Source organism: Lineus longissimus, chromosome 18 (assembly GCF_910592395.1).
Source record: "Lineus longissimus chromosome 18, tnLinLong1.2, whole genome shotgun sequence".
Lineage (NCBI taxonomy): Eukaryota > Metazoa > Nemertea > Pilidiophora > Heteronemertea > Lineidae > Lineus > Lineus longissimus.
Window position 1 is genome coordinate 15,832,476 of NC_088325.1, and position 19,862 is coordinate 15,852,337.

General features: G+C 43.6%; 2 protein-coding genes across 5 annotated transcripts in view; one reads left to right on the forward strand and one right to left on the reverse strand.

The window, feature by feature from the left end:
* The window catches only part of LOC135502192 (monocarboxylate transporter 12-like), an 18,016-nt gene extending 6,450 nt beyond the window's left edge, over positions 1–11,566 (reverse strand). The window contains exons 1-6 of one of the 3 annotated variants that reach the window (XM_064794817.1): positions 11,377–11,566; positions 4,006–4,578; positions 3,640–3,783; positions 1,812–3,044; positions 1,042–1,221; positions 677–802 (exon numbers count right to left, since the gene is read on the reverse strand). In XM_064794817.1, coding sequence (XP_064650887.1) covers positions 677–802; positions 1,042–1,221; positions 1,812–3,044; positions 3,640–3,783; positions 4,006–4,261 — 1,939 coding nt within the window. In that variant the 5' untranslated portion in view covers positions 4,262–4,578; positions 11,377–11,566. Of the gene's footprint in view, positions 1–676; positions 803–1,041; positions 1,222–1,811; positions 3,045–3,639; positions 3,784–4,005; positions 4,579–7,714; positions 7,821–9,131; positions 9,246–11,376 lie in introns of those variants that run through there. The other 2 variants (XM_064794818.1, XM_064794819.1) reach the window with 2 other exon arrangements.
* Positions 9,419–18,943, forward strand: LOC135502195 (retinoblastoma-binding protein 5 homolog). Of its 2 annotated transcripts, none has more exons than XM_064794825.1 (12): positions 9,419–9,658; positions 12,424–12,449; positions 13,033–13,205; positions 13,571–13,711; positions 13,966–14,062; positions 14,285–14,466; positions 14,892–15,011; positions 15,469–15,622; positions 15,873–16,062; positions 17,489–17,652; positions 18,001–18,118; positions 18,405–18,943. In XM_064794825.1, exons 1-12 carry the CDS (start codon positions 9,571–9,573, stop codon positions 18,563–18,565), a joined length of 1,614 nt encoding a protein of 537 aa, XP_064650895.1. In that variant the 5' UTR covers positions 9,419–9,570; the 3' UTR covers positions 18,566–18,943. The 2 variants fall into 2 exon arrangements, with proteins under 2 accessions (XP_064650895.1, XP_064650896.1); XM_064794826.1 differs by lacking the exon at positions 9,419–9,658 and adding an exon at positions 12,221–12,332.
* The last annotated feature ends 919 nt before the right edge of the window (positions 18,944–19,862 follow it).

The following is a 19,862-nucleotide window of genomic DNA, read 5'->3' on the forward strand; positions in this document are numbered from 1 at the left end:
TGGTGGTCCAAACCCTGATGATATACCACGGGCTAGTGTGAGTAAACCAAATGCATTAACCACATACCCCAGGCTTGTTAATAGCCTTACCTGCTAGTGGTGGTCCAAACCCTGATGATATACCACGGGCTAGTGTGAGTAAACCAATAGCCTTACCTGCTAGTGGTGGTCCAAACCCTGATGATATACCACGGGCTAGTGTGAGTAAACCAAATGCATTAACCACATACCCCAGGCTTGTTAATAGCCTTACCTGCTAGTGGTGGTCCAAACCCTGATGATATACCACGGGCTAGTGTGAGTAAACCAAATGCATTAACCACATACCCCAGGCTTGTTAATAGCCTTACCTGCTAGTGGTGGTCCAAACCCTGATGATATACCACGGGCTAGTGTGAGCAAACCAAATGCATTAACCACATACCCCAGGCTTGTTAATAGCCTTACCTGCTAGTGGTGGTCCAAACCCTGATGATATACCACGGGCTAGTGTGAGTAAACCAATAGCCTTACCTGCTAGTGGTGGTCCAAACCCTGATGATATACCACGGGCTAGTGTGAGTAAACCAATAGCCTTACCTGCTAGTGGTGGTCCAAACCCTGATGATATACCACGGGCTAGTGTGAGTAAACCAAATGCATTAACCACATACCCCAGGCTTGTTAATAGCCTTACCTGCTAGTGGTGGTCCAAACCCTGATGATATACCACGGGCTAGTGTGAGTAAACCAAATGCATTCGTCAGTTTCTCCAGGCCGAGCATGTCGCACAGAATGATTGAAGTGAGTGAGATATACGAAGCTGCAAAATGAAAATGGCTAAGGTAAGGTGTGAAGAAAGGGAAGTATACAACGGTCTCGCACACTCATAAATCATGTATATCTTGGTTAAATTGAACCAGGCTGTCCGAGGGGGGCAGTATAAGACCAGTATTTGAAATCAACATCAGCGTAGAGCAAAGGTTTCCAGTGGGTGTTTCTTTATTCTAGTCGTGGAGATATGTATGTGACATCGGATATGAAATCAAGTTAAACACTTACCGATACAAAGGCCAAAGACGGCAGCGAATATACAGAGTGTGGCATATGTCGTACAGAATGGGCTGACTATACAAGCGATCCCACTAATGATCAGGCAGACATTATTCACTTGAAGGGCTTTGATTGGAGGAATATTAGCGATGATCCCCGACAGGACTCGACCAAGAGTGTTTGTGATGCCTGGAATGAGAAACATTAACACCTTCAGCGCCGAACCTACGTGGCCCAAATCCCACCTCCCCTTGGAGCTGGTTATCGCAGTCTTATGGACTTCATGAAAGAACTACGCCATCGCCATCGCCATCTTCAGGGCAAGGAAGGAACTGAAAAGACAAGACGCGGTCTTTCCAGTTCCTGAAGACCGTTTGGTAGGAGGAGTCTTGCCCTGAAGATGGCGTAGTTCTTACATGAAGTCCACGAGACTCCGATAACCAGCTCAAAGAGGGAATTTAGGCCATGTAGATCTACGTGGTTCGGCGCTGAAGGTGTCAATAGGCTTACACTGTTTACGAACACGAATAGCCATGCCATGGTCCTTTTTGAATGACAAAGACATGTTTCACAATAAGCTGATATTCTTTTGTCTTCTCGATAATGTCCCACTGAGGTGGGACATCTGTTAAGCATTGCTTGTTTAATATTCAATTCTATTTGATTTTCATTGCAATTCAAGGTCTGAATAGTTGGCCAACCTCAACCTGGCAACATGACGCGTGTAATAGTTTGCTTATTATGAGAATCATGTTGTAGATGTGCAGTTGGTCACTTACCAATGATCGAGAGCAGCAGGGCAGCTTGGCCTGGTTCGATTCCTAGTGAGATTGCTCGGTCAGCGAGATAGACGAATGGTACGTAGAATCCCGCCATCCCGATCACATTGCCAAAACAGATGAGCAAGAAAGCATAGTTTCCAAATAGAGAACAGTCCATCATCTCTCGTAAGGTGTCTGTGGCCGTCTTTGGCAGGCACGGACAGACAACATCAACACAACTACACGTGCCCTCTTCAGGTTGATCATGAGGAATAGCTGTAATGCTGGTCACATAACTCATCACGTCTGGCTGGGAGCGGAACTGGTGAAAGTTCATTATACTGCCGCTATAGAAGATATCGCGACGGTACATGGGCTTGGCGTAATCCTCTTTCTTGATCTCTTGAGATGGCGCCTTCCTCCGCACCATATTCGACCAAACCTCACTCCCAAACTTCATGATGGCATTCTGCCTTTGATTTATATTGCCTTCACTTTTGATCATTGATCTGGGATGATCGTAGCCATTTGACTGCCCATTAGTTGGGAGGAGGCTGTTTCCAGTTGCTGGGGGTGTTGAATAGGTCCGCATTCGCTTACCCTTGGGTACGTCATTGTCTTCTTTATTGAGTGGTTCAAGCTCCGTGGCAGCATTTACTTCATCACCTTCCTCATTTTCAATCACGATCCTTGGTAAGGTGCTCCCAGGAGAGTTCTCACTGTCTCCACTCTGTAGGCTCATCTGTCTTTGAGCAATGCTGTTCTGGCGACTGATGCTGGCAATTACCCTTGGGTCAATATCACCATCCTGGTCGATTCTCGTACTGTGCATGGCAATGCTTGCCTCAGACTCAGAATCCTCATGTAACTGACGTTGTCGGGCTAGTTTTGCCTCTTGAAGTTTATCCAAGATGGCAGTTGCCTCCATAACCTCAGATTCCTGGCGTTTACGGTTCTTCTCCTTCATACGATCTATCAGGGTTTTCTGTCGTGGCTTCTTGCTCGGTCTCTTTGCTTCCAATGGCCGCATGAGAGCACCAAATACCAAGCAGTTCAGAATGATACCCGACATGATCCAAAGGGCATTCTTCCAGTCATACACATCAAGGAGGAACTTGCTGAATGGGGCGAATATGAAAGTGCCAACGCCAGACCCAGCAACGGCAATACCAGTAGCGACTGCACGCTTTCTCTCGAAGTAGTATCCAACACTGACAATTGAAGGCAGGTAGATGAGACCAAAACCAAAACCTGAAAAGTAAAACAAAAAGATGATGAACTTAGCCAGAAGAACATGTGGTTATCATCTAGTACGGTCAATATCACATTATGTCATCAGTTTCAGCATGGTATGTATTGCCCAGACAGAACCATTACCATCATAAAAGTCAAATCAGTGGCAAGAGCAACAACATCAAATACACCACAAAATAGTTCTTGGAGTTGTTGTGGGAATGTTGCAATAGGGTTTCCTGTCAATGCCAGGTGACCAAAGGTTGAAGTACCAGTAGCTTGCAGTCATCTGATTCCTCATGTATACAAACTAGTCAAATGGGGTTGTATGGGTATGCCCCTCCCACCACCAGGGTCCAGACTGACTGTGTCCTCGTTTTTGATTTCTCAGGAAAAGGAGTGCTTTTGATCAGCCATTTCCTGCCCGAGAATCTATTAAACTGATCAACTGGGGTGTACTGGTATTCCCAAGATCATTGTGTTGAGCAATACGCAATCACCAGCTCAGTGTGATCTTAAAAGACAATCACAGGTGCTCTGCTATAACCAATCAGAGCTGTATATGTGAGCATTACTCTGAACTGATCAGTTGATCACCTTCTTCTTGTCTTACCTCCACACACACCGTACAGTATGATGAGAGCATCAAGGTTTGGGGAGAAGGTTGATGCAAAGAATGCACCCGCCCCAATCACACTGCCAACCATGGTCACCGCCCGACATCCAAACTTGTTTACGAGGGCACTTGCAATGGGACCTGCAATGAAAAAGAAGAAACATCATGCTACAATTTATTAAATTTTTGTGAGAATTTGCTTGATCGGTTCAATCTTGTGACCAGTCTCCACTGTTGACTTATGGGTTCAATCTTGTGACTGGGGCTGCACTGTCAAGAGCTATCACATCAAGTATATAACAAGTCACAAGCTTCCGAAAGCTGAAATGCACTCAATATGCATCTAAGAGGTTTCAGACTTACCGGTACAGAGATACGTTCCACAGAGGAGAGAGCCAATCAAAGCAGTCTTTCCTTTCGACTCCTGGAAAAAGTCGACAAACTCGATGATGAACACTCCGAATGAATAAGCTATTCCATCCACAACAATGTTGCACATGAGCGATGAGAAGACAATCACCCAACCCCACCCTCCATCCGGGGGTGAAGGGATAAGGTTTGTTTCATCATCTGCAGAAGCTCCAGATTCTCCCGATTCATGTCGTTGTTTCTTCCCCATGATCAAGTCAACTATAGCTTAACAGCTTATAACACTATAATCCACTCTGATGGAAGCTGTGCTGGAATGTTACCACCAAACTAGTTGAGCAATGGTCTGGTGTAGATTACCACCAGTTGTATTAAATGGTGCAGTAAATGCTATTGTTGCTTCAAAAGCTGGAAGCTCTCCTTTGCTTGGCACCTAATCCTTGCTTGCTATGTCCCATGAACTGTGATTGTCTAGGTGTTCCTCAGCCTCCCCTTAGTTTGCATAAGGCAAAATACCAGGGCCATTTCCATAGTCTAGCATGGTATTCAGCATAGATGCAGTCGATTCTGTAAAGAAAAGAGGTGAAAGGAATTAAATGTAAGGCAAGAAGACATTCCACTCACAACAGAACTTCAACTAAAACAGGATGTTTTTTCACCTGAGCAATAGTAAGTTCAACCTGAAACAAAAGGCTTATCACAGGCGAGTCCAGTACTGAAACAAAAATGTATCATTTGAAGTTGCTATACTTTACTATCACATTTCAAGGCAGAAGACATTAGGCTTCTACCTGGCTGAGAAGATAGGGCACATTACGCTCTAATGTTGATGTTGCCATGGTTATGAAAGACAATGTTAGTGTGACTTCCAGGTGTTTGCTTGTGTTGGGAGACTGACCTCCTTCTGTCATTCAACGGTGATTACCCCAGTAGGGACACGACCAAAACATCCCTGGTCTCGACAAGGCCCATGCGGTAACTACTGCATCAAATCATAAAACAATACCACTGCCAACAGGGCTTATAACTAGTCATTGGCTTCGCATGTTCTTGTTATAGTTTATGCGAATATAATGTATTGTTCTATAATTTGAATATACTAACTAAGGCTCAATTCAGGATAAACCAAAGAATTAGGGCCTATACTTAGCATTACTCAAAGCCCCTCCAACAGCCAATGTTCATGAGAAGTCAACATCACAGAAGCATTTGAACATAGCCTTCGCCTGAACCGTGAGTGATGCAAGGGAGCAATCCTGTTCACTGGGCCTTGAGACCAAAGGTCCAACATTGAAGGTGGACTAAACCACAAGAACAGTGGCCTACCTAGCCCTGTAGGCCTACTACTAGGATCGACATCTTCATTACTCTGTTCCATTAAACTGCATTGTTTCTCCAAGAGAAATTGTCTGAAGAAGACAACTTTAATTGCCCCTGCAGTGTTCTCCCCAACAATTTTTTTGGGCCGGGTGCTGTCGCCATATTTTGACACAATTGAGAATTCACTTCAGTTCTGTCCAGGTTGGCAGCAAAATCTGTCTGGGTGCTATAACAGTAAAACCATTACCAACTCTATGAATCTGTCCGGGTGCTAACTTTTTTGTCCGGGTGCTGAAGTGGGGAAGATGATTCTGCCCGGGTGCTGCGCCTGGACAAAAAGCATAGTGGAGAACCCTGCCCTGTTAAATAATGAGATTACTTTATCGTTGGAAGGAGTACAAACTTTATGATATGGCTGGTCAAGTGTTCCATGTGAAGTAAGTTCTTCTTTAGGTGATCAGGTCATCTCTCCTCGAAGAGACTCATTGTATTTAATAATTGGTGTGTCAATAATCATTTGAATCCACAACGGTCATGGCAGTCGTGTAAGATGAGGCCAGACAATGCTGGTTGGACAGTCCGCCAGGTCGGTCGGGCCCACAAACCATTCCAGTGTCCAATCTGAAGCCACGGCCTCTCACGATTCTCCACGGGTATCTGGGAGTTGTTGTTCGGATATCAGCACATCGGTTCACCCAGCACATCACGTCCTGGATGTTACCTCATCCTTGTCAGTATGCTACTAATTAGGGTTAGTCCTTGAGCCAGGCCTGTGCCAATGTCAAGACAACTGGCAACCTTCACTTTGCGATGTCAGTGCCCAGTACACATATATATATATATAAATGATCTCTGATCGAAGGCATTGAAGACAATGGCCAGATTAGTTATCAAACAATATGACCTATATTTCTACAACTCATTTGTGATTATAATTGATCAATATATACCATGATTGCATTCATGAGGACAATCTAATTAATTCGTTCCAACAATCGACCAGCGCCGGGGGTGGGCCTATTATAATTAACCTTTTAATCATGGGGGAGGAGGGTAAACATACTTCTTGATTGGAACACCCCTTTCCGTCCAAAATCTGCATGGCGTCAGGGGGAAAGCAGTCCTAACCCCGCTAGACACGGTCCTGTAATCGCGTGGATGGCCTCCAGAACTCCATTGGGAGGAGAAGCGACTTTAAACCAGACCCCATCTACCTCATCTAGGCAAAATAATCTTTTCGCCCGACAAAACCTTTAATTGAGTACGTGTATATTGAGTGGGATATCAAAGAAATTCCAACTGATTACATGGAATGTTGAATCGATTATTCATTATCAAAAAGTAAAATGCGTCATGATTTACTGCATCAACAGATTAAAAAGATATAGTTTCATTTTCTAAGAGTCGATTGTGTGGATCCGGGGGCGAATGGGGATTACATGTACATTACACTCTATCAATTTTATTATTTTACTGACCTGGTGACCCTCTCCAGGTCATGTGCAAGACGAAAGTGATGACTAACAGTCTAGGGCAACAAGGGTCAACATCTTCATTTTGGGCCATCCTTATGTGCAGGAAGTCAGTGCAGTGATCTCTTGTCGACGGACACAGCAGAATATCTCTTTAACTGCACACATTTACTGCAAGACTCACCAAGGAAGTTTCCTCCATGATCAAACAAATCTTTCATTAGAAGCGGGGATGGGTGGGGGGGGGGTGCTGTAACGGTTATCTATATTTTCAAAGGTGCCCATCTAAAAAAAGAAACGTTTGAGTGGCACCCAAATTAATCAAGTCATCCAATGACTAATCAAACAAAGCTCAACAACCTTTCAATTAGAATCGATCAGTTAGCTCTATTACTGGATTACTGCTCACTTTATTGTGAGGCCGGAAATGGCTCGACATTTCCTCTTATGGGCCAGATCAACCAATGTGATCACATGTACACCAGAACCAATGGTCCAAATATGTTACGTAACGGTAATCAAAAGGTGTCTTGTGTACTTAACCGATAGTTGACTTTTAACCAATGGATGACACTCATGCAATGTGGGTAGATTACCTTAAATTTCACTCGCTGAGAGAAATTGCATTGAAACTTGAATATCACTCCACTGGCACGAGCTCTGACAGACACAGGGAAACCAATTAGGCAAACACTGCTGCAAACATACTCCCCAAATCGGCTGCCTACTTATCTTCCCATGTCAAGGAGTGGAGATCACAGAGCTGTACATCCACGACGGCCTCGTTTAGAAGAGTTTTACACTCAGATGCTGATTTAAAAAGATGTTTGTCCAAAGTCATTTTCAAACTCAGTGGATGGTGGAACAGCTAAATTACAGATATGTATCACTCAGTTAACAGACGAACTTACCTGTAATCCCACGTGCATCAGCTCAAACAAACCTTCTCTTAGAACAAACGCGACAATGTAATGTCGATTATCACAGAATATCATTCAATCCGTGATCATACTGGAAGGCCTAAATTCCAATCAGTTGTATATAGGTCAACTCATCAAGCTACTTACTATTTGTAACAATGTACTATTGTGAGAACAATACAGTGTCAATCACTGTTGGACCTTGCAGTGTAACTACTTATCATTGTGCCTATGATTAGCACGGGTAATGAGAGAGCATCGCAGGAAGGCCTGGGCACCAGTCAATGACATTACCAACTACATGACATTGTATGTAATTAACTATATTTTGTACAATGGAATAAACGAGGTTTGCAAAAGACAGAGGGTTGGTCTAACTACTATCAGTTGGGACCTCTCTCTCTGTGAGCCCGTACAGTGTTTACTCTAACATTGTAGACTTTGTAGTTGCCAATCACTGAATCAGGTTAATTAAGCAGAATTGACCAGGTGGATTAATCCAGCTGAAATTGCCAAACTAGCTTGGCGATCTCAATAATTGAGTACTTGGAACTTTGTAATTAAACTATGGTGTTATCGCGACCTAAGATCTTCAATACGTCAAAATGATTGACAGACTTGAAGCCAGGGCCACCCGTTCCTTCTGTAAGCAAGGAAGCAAGGTGACAGAAAGCTAGTGGTTCGATTGAGACCAAAGATCTTCAATACTGTTGTACATGTATAGTGATGAGCGCCACCCGTCAGCACATGCGTCATGACGGCCACGTGACCCATTGAGAATTAGGTCAGGAGAGAGCCACTCAAGAGAATGTTGGAGTGAAGCTGATGTGATGACCATGTCTTCTATTATATTCATGAAATAAACGCGATTGTGACTCGGTACACATCCGTGTTTGTGTGCTATCTTCTTCAGGAATACTCGGGAGTATCCGTGGAACACCCCACGGTGCCCAGGCCCCAACAATACCACAACATGATTGACATGAATGACAATATCTTGGCTGAGTCCGCTCCCACGGCCTCTCCAAGTCAAGGCTATCACCTCATTAGTCTCCGAGCGAATGCCACATGTAATTAGCCCGTGTTCAAGTGTTAGGAATAGGACCGTACATCGAACCAGCAGCATCTAAAGATGAGCTTCGGCCAGAATATATGACACAGCATGAGCAGGTTATGCAACATGATGGGTGACAGAACATTTATCGCCATTACTGCGATCATAATAAAAGGTATTTGATACACACAGGTAGGCCTACTTTACCAGCACCTACAACACACACATCGACATATGACTTCATTTACATCGTAAACAACTTGTTTTGGCCAATATACTACAGTCTACAGGATATTCACAATAATTTGTCAACAAATCTCGCACGGAATAAATCGAAATGAAAATGCAACTAACCTAATTCTAAACCTTTTTTTAGCGATAGCTACAGTCTCTTCACCATCACATGACGACCAGCTTCAGAGAGATTGTCTTTCCTGACCATCAAAACCAGCACAACATTAATACAACAACACCATGTGGTCGTGTGTTTATTTACATCAGGGACCTCACCAACATTGGTTATAATGTATTCCCGATGCCAGGCGCATCAGCTGGTATAAGCCTCTCAGGAACGAGGCTGGCATGACCATTCTGTCCCTAACTGGGTTACTGGGTCATATCAGTTCAAGGGCAAGGAAGGGATCGAGAACGAGAACGCTTGGCTGACTGGACGATATGGTGTACTTGTTTATGCCGCATGAGTCATGTTATACTCTAAGGTTATACTAATGATATTCTAGGAAATGTGTTCCTCGAGCACCAGGGATTATAACAAGAAGAGCAGGTGGCTTGGATGTTGTTACCAATAAGGTTGATTTTATACCCAAGAGAATGGGGGACAACTGAACCAGCTGGCCTGTTCGGCAGTTCGTTTGTTTCGGGTAAATACCATTACGTCATAATTATCGTTGATTTCTATCCTCGACTTCTCATATACAACCTATAGTAGGTTGAGAGTACTCTAGGCGGCAGCTAGTTTTTTCACATAGTTGCATTGTCGCACAAAAAAAGAGTCCAGCGCACAGATTTCGGATGAAGCAATATACACAATAACGTCGTGTATATTTCAGCACCTGACGCTGGCTGATGGACAAACAGGTGCCACTTTTCAAATAAAGAATGGGTGAAAAGCCACCGGACCCCGAAACAAAACAAAGATTATCGACAAGAACCCCAAGAATAACAGTCATGTTCTGTTTGATTGTTTTAAAGCTTGCAACGACTTTTGATGCGCAATTGTATGGCTGCCATTAATGTGACAGCATCCAACAATATGTCTGATGAGCGCTTGCTGCACGGTCTTATAGAAGAGTGGGTGGTGTCAATAATTCGTGCGGACTCGTCGCTAGGGTAGCCGCACTCGGATAGGGAACTCATGAAAAACCGTCGTCAATAAAATACACTGGCAAGCATACTTCGAACTGCATGCATCGTTTGTATTAGCTCGTCGTCAATTCACTGACTTCTTATTAGCACTCGTGAAGTCGGTTTGTGAGGGTTGCGAAACCAGCCTTTAGCCCTTGTTTTAGGGTCACTGACGACCTTCTCAACCTTCTGTTCAGGAGTCCCCTCGGTCACACTATATCATAGGCCCCTATCCTGAGACCCACCCTGACTCTCATGCGTTTGCGTCACCACTATCGAGATCCACAAGTGCTCAAAACCTTGTGGGTCGAGATGCCCAGGACTTGGATCACGGCTGCGACAGCTCCCCGATCAACGATCACCATGCCCCCGCACTTCGACACCCAACTTTCCAACGAACTCCCAGGTACTTCGTCTCTTCTAGCGCGTATTTCGTAGTCATGGAAACGAAGAATGAAGCATGCAGTTGGAAAAATGATGATTGGCCAGGGCTCGTTTCAGACCGATCGCTACATATGGTTAGGGCAGCAGGTATTTGGTGCGACAGAAGGCGCCATTGCCCCACATTATCATCCTGAGATTCAGGTTTTTTTCACCCATCGGCACTACATTAAACTAAACCCATTTGTTATACCAGGATGCTAGCTATCATTATTTTTATACTTTAGTTGATCATTTATTCTTAATTACCGACCTGATGTGAAGCCCGCAACAATGATCCATGACTTTCAAGTCCCTCCTAACAAGAGGCCCACCTTTTTGCAGTTGCCTTTGGGAAATTTTTAAGCTCTCCTGCGAATATCCACTCGCTTAGTAATTGGAGCGCTGAGTAATTGGAGGATTGAGCATTAGGACAGTGTTCGCTTCTCCGGCCCTGCACACGGCAAGAGTGTGCGCCATACGGCAAGAGTGTGCAGGGCCGGAAGGGCGAAGGATCGGGTTCAGGTGATCGAACTTCCTTGGTTAAACAGTGACAAGCGAGACGAATCGGTGAGAGTCGCCCCGCACCTTTAGTCGGTTGACATATATTGGTGATAACGTCAGGTCGAATCTGATCAGGACAGACCACAAATAGACCTACGTGAAATAGCAGGATCTGCGAACAATGCTCTGTGATTCACGCATAGATCGTGCTGGCTTTGCGCTCGCTATGACGAGCTATTAAAGCGTAAAGAATAGAATGCACAGTAAACAAGTTCTGAGCAACCAATCGGTAAAGTAAACTGGCACGTACCTGCATCCGAGAAGGTCAGATTGGCTGAAACTGATGACGAATCCGACACACGCCCTCTTGAATGTGACTATTGTCTTATAACTGCAGTAACTGAAGCTCTCGAGGCCGAAGAGGAGTAATTTAACTGGGAAACCACAGCCAACAAAGGGTTGTTTCTCCGATCAGCTGTTCTGCTATAAATAGCAACACCGATTACGTCAAATTGTGAACCGACAAGAAGCTCGGAGGTGAAAATTAGCGGAGGATGTTGGTTATTTCTCTGTGTTGCAAACCAAAACTACAAAAGTATTCATAATAAAGGGTTTCTACATTATCTCTAAAAATCTTTTTTACTTGTTCAGTATTCATGCTTGGTCAGAACTCAGATAACAGACTTATCATAACCGATTTCCCATTCGGGGTCGACCCTGATGTCACTGTCATGTGACAATGCTAGTGAAATTTCTCGCTACTTCATGACTTAGGGCTTTTTTCATAGGCCTAAGTGTCCTTTTTGTGCAATTTTGGAAAGAAGTCCTCAAATTCGTCAGTCCTTGTTTGCCTTTGAATCACATCGTCACAAAGTCCTTCTCAAAGTATCTGATGACCATCTCCGCTGTTTGTGTGTCGATGCTGCACTCCGTCATTAGACTTGTTATCAGCTGTTGCTATGCTACCTAAACCATCGAGGACTGCTCACTCTCTGGCAAGAGTGACGGGTCCAATTATGGTCCAGTGGCACGTGGTACCCCCCCCCCCCCCCAATCGACTGGCACCCCCTTGCCCCAACTGTTGAGTCTTTACGCACGTACTGGGGCCTTTATTCGTGAAACATTTCTCTACCACAGTGATTGAGATGACCCCTCTATTTTCTCGGTCGACCCGGAATTTTCACGACGTTACAACTACCGCAGCCATTGTTGTTTTCACGAATCTTAAATTTTTATGAATTTACACAATGAATTTAGAGCTTCTGGGTAAGTACTTGGTGATTTAGTAAATTTGATGAAGAGTTGGCTCCGAAAAGCGTTTTTATCTCATGGTGCAATGTGTTTTTCTTTCTTTCAGAATCGTTTGGACAGAATTATCCGGAGGTAAGTAGCCAATAGTCTAAAATATTTGTCATCTAGCTCCCGCGTACATAATACACAGGAAGTTTATATGGTTGCGGTTATCGGATGGAATATCATAGTCATTTCCACACCAGGCGGAGATAAGCCACTGCTAGCCCAATTTAGTACAGCAAATGCATAACAGTTATAGGCTATCTCGAAAAGTACAAGTTAAGTGCCCTTCAAACTTTGCACATGTGAGTGATTGGATCCCGACAGTACACAGATGACAGATCAACGAAATATTCCATTTGAATGCCAAAAATTGATGCAACTGCATCATCGATCATGTGCGTCAAAATATCAAATATCAAAATGTTTATCCTTCGTGTATAGAAAGTTTGAAAAGGCTTAGACAACACTCCTATAGTACTCCACTACACAATGTACAACCAATGTTCAAATAAACCATCACCAGGATTGCGATGCACAATGTTTCCGAACTGAAGCAATAATGAAAGCTTAGAGTAAGATTACAGGATGGTTATGTAGAGTATGTGTCAGTATAGCAATTGGCCATTGTTGGCATGGATACAATGATTGGTTTTCTCAATTCTGTTTGCAGGATTTCGATGGTACACTGGACTCTGTCAGTATTGCTGTGACATGTGCATTCAACAGACGAGGAACACTGTTGGCTGTTGGCTGTAACGATGGGAGAATTGTCATCTGGGACTTCCTGACTCGCGGCATTGCAAAGATAATACAGGCACATGTCCATCCGGTCTGCTCACTCAGGTTGGTATGAAAGACTACTGTTACAGGTCTGTTCCTGGACTGATGATGATGATAAAAGACCAAAGTGGGACTTGTTTTGAATCAGGTTTTACCGAATTTGACCTGGCCTTTGGGTGGCAATCTTGGCTGTTGCGTTCTGGATGTTGCTGTGCACAATGAGCCGATTGGTTTTTGAAAGAATTTTCTGTTGCTTGATGAGCATGGGTGCAGAGGTCCCAAATCCCGATCCCAAATCTGAGACGGCTGCCCGACTGCCAATTGCAGTAGTCAATCCGTATTTGAAAACTTGGTTCTTGCTCTCTTAGCGGGCACCTTGTTGTGAGAGTTGAAGTTCATTATAATCTTATTGAGATGTTGCCTTTCAGCTGGAACCGAAATGGCCAGAAGCTGCTCAGTGCCTCGACTGACAACAGTGTTGCATTATGGGATGTAATGGCCGGAGAATGCGATAAATCATACAGATTTCCATCGCCGATCTTGAAGGTTCAGTTTCATCCTAGGACTTGGTATGTATCCTGGGTCGTTGAATGTTGGATGCCTGTTTTTTTGTTGTAGTGAAATCTATGTACGGATATCTAAATAACAGTAATGAGTATTGCCGAGCATATTGTATGCGCCAGTCACCGATCCAAAGGTTGACCGCGCTCATCTGCTGTAATCCAGACTACAATTTCTTTAAAACAGAAACCTATCCAACACTGTAACTAGAGAGTCAATCTTGTTGTGACATGTGCATTGAAGCTTTCTTTTTTTCTTGTAGCACCAAGTTCCTGGTGTGTCCGATGAAGCATGCAGCCGTGTTAATGGACACAGAGAGGAGCACAAGTATTGTCCCCCTTGATGATGAGGTCAGGATTGTAAGTTAGCAAAATAGCTCCTCTATCCACTTGATGTTATCAAACACTGAGAACAGAGGATGTGTCACAGTTGTTACCCTTTGTATAGCTTCATGAAATGAAACTGCCTGTGTGTGGTATAGCAGATGTGTAGTTTACTCTATTGTTGACAGGTGCAGGCTGGTATAACACCTCAATGTCTCATTCAATTGGGTTGAATCAGTCTTACGCACTTACTTCCAGTCTGATCTGAATATAGTGGCATCATTTGACCGGCGTGGTGCCCACATTTACACGGGCAATGCTAAGGGTCGAATCCTTGTGTTCACGACAGAAGGGCTCAAGCTGAAGGCATCATTTCGGGTCACGACAGGGACTTCCAGCACCACAGCTATAAAATCTTTGGAGTTTGCTCGTCGAGGAAAGTAAGTTATCTCAAGTTCTGTGTGTGTAATAAGCTGCCAGCTGAAATGGAAGGAAATGTTCCTCAGTATCTTGGCTTACATAGTGGAAAAACCTCATGAAAACATGAGCAGTTCTCTGCTAACCGTAGTGAAATAGAATCCAACTTAATACCACTTCTCAAGTTGAACAACGTTAACTTCATGATTTTCTGCGAAATACCAAGCTCTAGAATTAAGCAGACTTGGATTATGTTTTAAATAAGTTGGACTCTTGACATTGAACTCGGAATATTGGATTTGATTAGACTTTGTTTTTATACCATTTCAACTAAAATGGTAAGTTCTGCCTGCTTCTCCATTCATTATGTTAGACGGGTCATATTTCATCCTTGACTTCAGAAGAATACAGAATCATCCGAGTTCATGACACTTGTTTCTCTTGTCAGTTGTTTCCTGGTGAACTCTGCTGATAGAATCATCCGGGTTTATGACAGTGAGGAGGTTCTCATGTGTGAAAAGGATGGTGAGCCGGAACCAATTCAAAAGCTTCAAGATCTCGTCAACAAGTGAGAAGACTTTGACTTACAAGTATCATTATTAGATTATACTTGTTCCAACAGTGTTTCCTACCACATCTGATGGCCACTTGTGTGACACACATTTAAAGGCCACAAGGCTAGAGACACACATGCATAGGTCACTTTAGACAAACATGTAAGGCTAGAGACACACATGCATAGGTCACTTTAGACAAACATGTAAGGCTAGAGACACACATGCATAGGTCACTTTAGACAAACATGTAAGGCTAGAGACACACATGCATAGGTCACTTTAGACAAACATGTAAGGCTAGAGACACACATTCAAAGGCCATTTATCAATTAAGCACAGAATAGACACAAATGAGTGATTTTTTAGCTGTCAAAGTTGTGTTGCATGCATTATCCCACGAGAACATGCCCGACCTCGGGGGTACCATTATCGTTTCATCCATGACTGTTTCATCCATGACTATTTCAGGACATTATGGAAGAAATGTAGTTTCTCTGGTGATGGTGAATATATCTGTGCTGGGTCAGCCAGGCAGCACGCCCTCTATATCTGGGAGAAAAGTGTAGGCAATCTCGTCAAGATCTTACATGGAACGAAGGGCGAGTTACTACTTGATGTGGTGGTGAGTCTCTTTCTTCTTTGATCTTGCCTCTAACCCCATCCAGGGTTAAAAAGTCAAAATTTGCCCTACTAGCCCAGGACTGCTCTTAAGGCAGACCAGTCTCAATATAGTATGGGAAACTGGCAGCCCAGGACTGCTCTCTGATTTTCCTTCCTAATCATAGGCTCGATATCCAGTGGGGTAGTGTCCATCTGGGCTCAGAATCAGGTGGAAAATTGCAGCATATCACTTAGTCTTGTTCTTTTTACAGTGGCATCCTGTACGACCAATCATAGCCTCGATATCCAGTGGGGTGGTGTCCATCTGGGCTCAGAATCAGGTGGAGAACTGGAGCGCGTTTGCTCCTGATTTCAAGGAGTTGGATGAAAATGTTGAGTATGAGGAACGAGAGTCTGAGTTTGATATTGAGGACGAGGACAAGTCAGTAGAGGATCCTAAAGGTGAGTCAAAGTTTGATATTGAGGACAAGGACAAGTCAGTAGAGGATCCTAAAGGTGAGTCAAAGTTTGATATTGAGGACGAGGACAAGTCAGTAGAGGATCCTAAAGGTGAGTCAAAGTTTGATATTGAGGACGAGGACAAGTCAGTAGAGGATCCTAAAGGTGAGTCAAAGTTTGATATTGAGGACGAGGACAAGTCAGTAGAGGATCCTAAAGGTGAGTCAAAGTTTGATATTGAGGACGAGGACAAGTCAGTAGAGGATCCTAAAGGTGAGTCAAAGTCTGATATTGAGGACGAGGACAAGTCAGTAGAGGATCCTAAAGGTGAGTCAAAGTCTGATATTGAGGACGAGGACAAGTCAGTAGAGGATCCTAAAGGTGAGTCAAAGTTTGATATTGAGGACGAGGACAAGTCAGTAGAGGATCCTAAAGGTGAGTCAAAGTTTGATATTGAGGACGAGGACAAGTCAGTAGAGGATCCTAAAGGTGAGTCAAAGTTTGATATTGAGGACGAGGACAAGTCAGTAGAGGATCCTAAAGGTGAGTCAAAGTTTGATATTGAGGACGAGGACAAGTCAGTAGAGGATCCTAAAGGTGAGTCAAAGTTTGATATTGAGGACGAGGACAAGTCAGTAGAGGATCCTAAAGGTGAGTCAAAGTTTGATATTGAGGACAAGGACAAGTCAGTAGAGGGTCCTAAAGGTGAGTCAAAGTTTGATATTGAGGACGAGTACAAGTCAGTAGAGGATCCTAAAGGTGAGTCAAAGTTTGATATTGAGGACGAGGACAAGTCAGTAGAGGATCCTAAAGGTGAGTCAAAGTTTGATATTGAGGACGAGGACAAGTCAGTAGAGGATCCTAAAGGTGAGTCAAAGTTTGATATTGAGGACGAGGACAAGTCAGTAGAGGATCCTAAAGGTGAGTCAAAGTCTGATATTGAGGACGAGGACAAGTCAGTAGAGGATCCTAAAGGTGAGTCAAAGTCTGATATTGAGGACGAGGACAAGTCAGTAGAGGATCCTAAAGGTGAGTCAAAGTCTGATATTGAGGACGAGGACAAGTCAGTAGAGGATCCTAAAGGTGAGTCAAAGTCTGATATTGAGGACGAGGACAAGTCAGTAGAGGATCCTAAAGGTGAGTCAAAGTCTGATATTGAGGACGAGGACAAGTCAGTAGAGGATCCTAAAGGTGAGTCAAAGTCTGATATTGAGGACGAGGACAAGTCAGTAGAGGATCCTAAAGGTGAGTCTGAGTCTGATATTGAGGATGAGAAATCCAAAAGGTGAGCAACTTGTTTCTATTGTTGTGTCGAGCCTCATTCTGTTTGATTGAGTCATTGAAGTTAAAGAGTTCTGGGAGGTGGTCCTCATTCAGAACTACACCACCTTAGTTATAGCAGTTATAGTATAATGTTTTTTTTATGCAGATGCAGATGTTGGCGAGGACGTTGAGGTTGATGTGGACACCATTGAGCCAATTGCAGCATTCGTTAGCAGTGATGAGGAAGCTGAGGATGAGGAGGCGTTGATGTTCCTCCCGGTCGCACCAGAGATGGATGAGGAGGAGATGTGGCCAGCAGGCGAGCAACAAGTACACTCGATAACTAGTTCAAATGAGTACACTGAATAACATGCTCAAATGAGTACACTCAAAAACATGCTCAAATGAGTACACTCAAAAACATGCTCAAATGAGTACACTGAATAACATGCTCAAATGAGTACACTGAATAACATGCTCAAATGAGTACACTGAATAACATGCTCAAATGAGTACACTGAATAACATGCTCAAATGAGTATACTCAATAAATGAGTACAATCAATAACATGCTCAATTGAACCAACACTTGAAGTGGTTGAATTTCACAACGTTGTTGAGTTGTACAGATGCGGAGTTTCTGAAGGATTATATAGTATTGAATGTGTGCAATTTCAGGTTCCAGCAGAGGAAGCACACCCGAAGAAACGATCATCTGACTCGTCCACCCCTTCCAAGAAAAAGAAGAAACCAGACAAGCCAGTGGAGGTAACCTTACCTCATGCTCCGAGTGATGGTACGTACACAATATACTCTCACTGCAAAGTGAGGTGGGAGTGTGGATCTTATTCCCGAATGAAAACGTATCACGCCCACGATGCACCAAAAATGTCTTCTGGAGTCATGAAGTCACTTCGTGTGAATTCTCAGTTCTACTTCATGTTGGTCTCCCATTCATTCATGATTTAATGACCAAATGAAAAGTATGGCTTGATTTGTTGAAAGCAGCTGCACTATTCCGTTAGCTTGTGATTTTTGGGAAGTGGTTGTAAAAGATCTTAAATTGCGATCGATATTTTCAGAGATTCACCCACTTCTGAGCACCAAGAAGCCAGCCCAAGAAAAACAACCCTCAAAGACGAGTAAGTCACAGCGAGCCAAGACTTCTCATCATAAAAGTTCAACAAAACACGACTCGAAGTCATCAAAACGGAAACACGACCACAAGGAAAACTACTATTAGTTGGAGTCCTCCAGTTTTAAGAGTCCTCCCATGTGAACTTGACCAACCAGCATAGGACTGCCACTGATTCAATGTTGTTCTTTATATCCATGTGTATCTTGTTCATCCTGAAGAAAGAGTATCCACATCCATCTATTCACCAAGTACCAAATACTACTCCAACTGCTTGGTGTGTGTTGGCTGAGCAGTTGGTCATCCATGCACATGTATGACGTAGTTGACCTGGATCAACGTCTTTGCTACAAGAGCAATCATCTAAAATCATTGTTTGGAGAGCCATTCAAATTAAAACTAGCCAAGCTTTGATATGGAAGCATGGCTGGTGATCCTAATAATCACATTGTAAAATATTCTTGTAAATATAATATTTTATGTAGATTCTGGATGTTGTAATCTTTATTTATGAGAAACTAAACCAGCTATGGTGATGGTGGAAAGAAAATCATGGTCTCTTGTGTGTCTGCTTGGCGTGGACAGGCACCAGAGTGAGAAACCATGGTCTTTTGTGTGTTTGCTTGGCGCGGACAGGCACCAGAGTGAGAAACCATGGTCTCTTGTGTGTCTGCTTGGTGCGGACAGGCACTGGAGTGAGAAACCATGGTCTCTTGTGTGTCTGCTTGGCGTGGACAGGCACCAGAGTGAGAAACCATGGTCTCTTGTGAGACGACATTTCTGACAGCTATTACTAGTATGATACATAGTACAAATATTAATGGTAACATACTCCTTGTCGTAAGTAGATCTCTCCAGGACCTTTGTTCCTCTAGAGGCGCTTTGAAAGGAAATGCCTCGCTTTGCGGTCTATTTTGGGAGTTTTAAAAAACGCCATACTGTTGGTCCACCTCATCATACGACTTAATTTTCCAATGATGGGGAAACGCCAGCAAATTGGCCCAGGCTCATCATACATACAACATGACCGTTCATTCTAAACTCCCTGGTCACGGGATCACGGTGGATGACCACTATGTATGGTTAGAACTTCGTTTGGTAATGATTTTCTATTCACATTGAAATGTGAAAATTTTATGATGTTCAAAGACATAATTTATGGTGAAGCCTCTGAAATTGACGCTGTTCTTGCAGGGCTGTCTTGCAGTAAAGACTGACGAAGTAGCAAGTAATATGCATTTCGCACTGCTGAGATACGTTTTTTTTCCACTTTCGCCCCTTCGCATTTCGCCCCTTCGCATTTCGCCCCTTCGCATTTCGCCCCTTCGCATTTCGCCCCTTCGCATTTCGCCCCTTACCATTTCGCCCCTTACCATTTCGCCCCTTACCATTTCGCCCCTTACCA

Excerpts from the sequence above, each read along its gene's own strand:
- LOC135502195 (XM_064794825.1), top strand. The coding sequence starts at position 9,571 with ATGTTGTTACCAATAAGGTTGATTTTATACCCAAGAGAATGGGGGACA. Across the intron at positions 14,467-14,891 it reads GAGTTTGCTCGTCGAGGAAA|TTGTTTCCTGGTGAACTCTG; the intron begins GTAAGTTATCTC and ends TTCTCTTGTCAG. Across the intron at positions 18,119-18,404 it reads ACCTCATGCTCCGAGTGATG|AGATTCACCCACTTCTGAGC; the intron begins GTACGTACACAA and ends CGATATTTTCAG.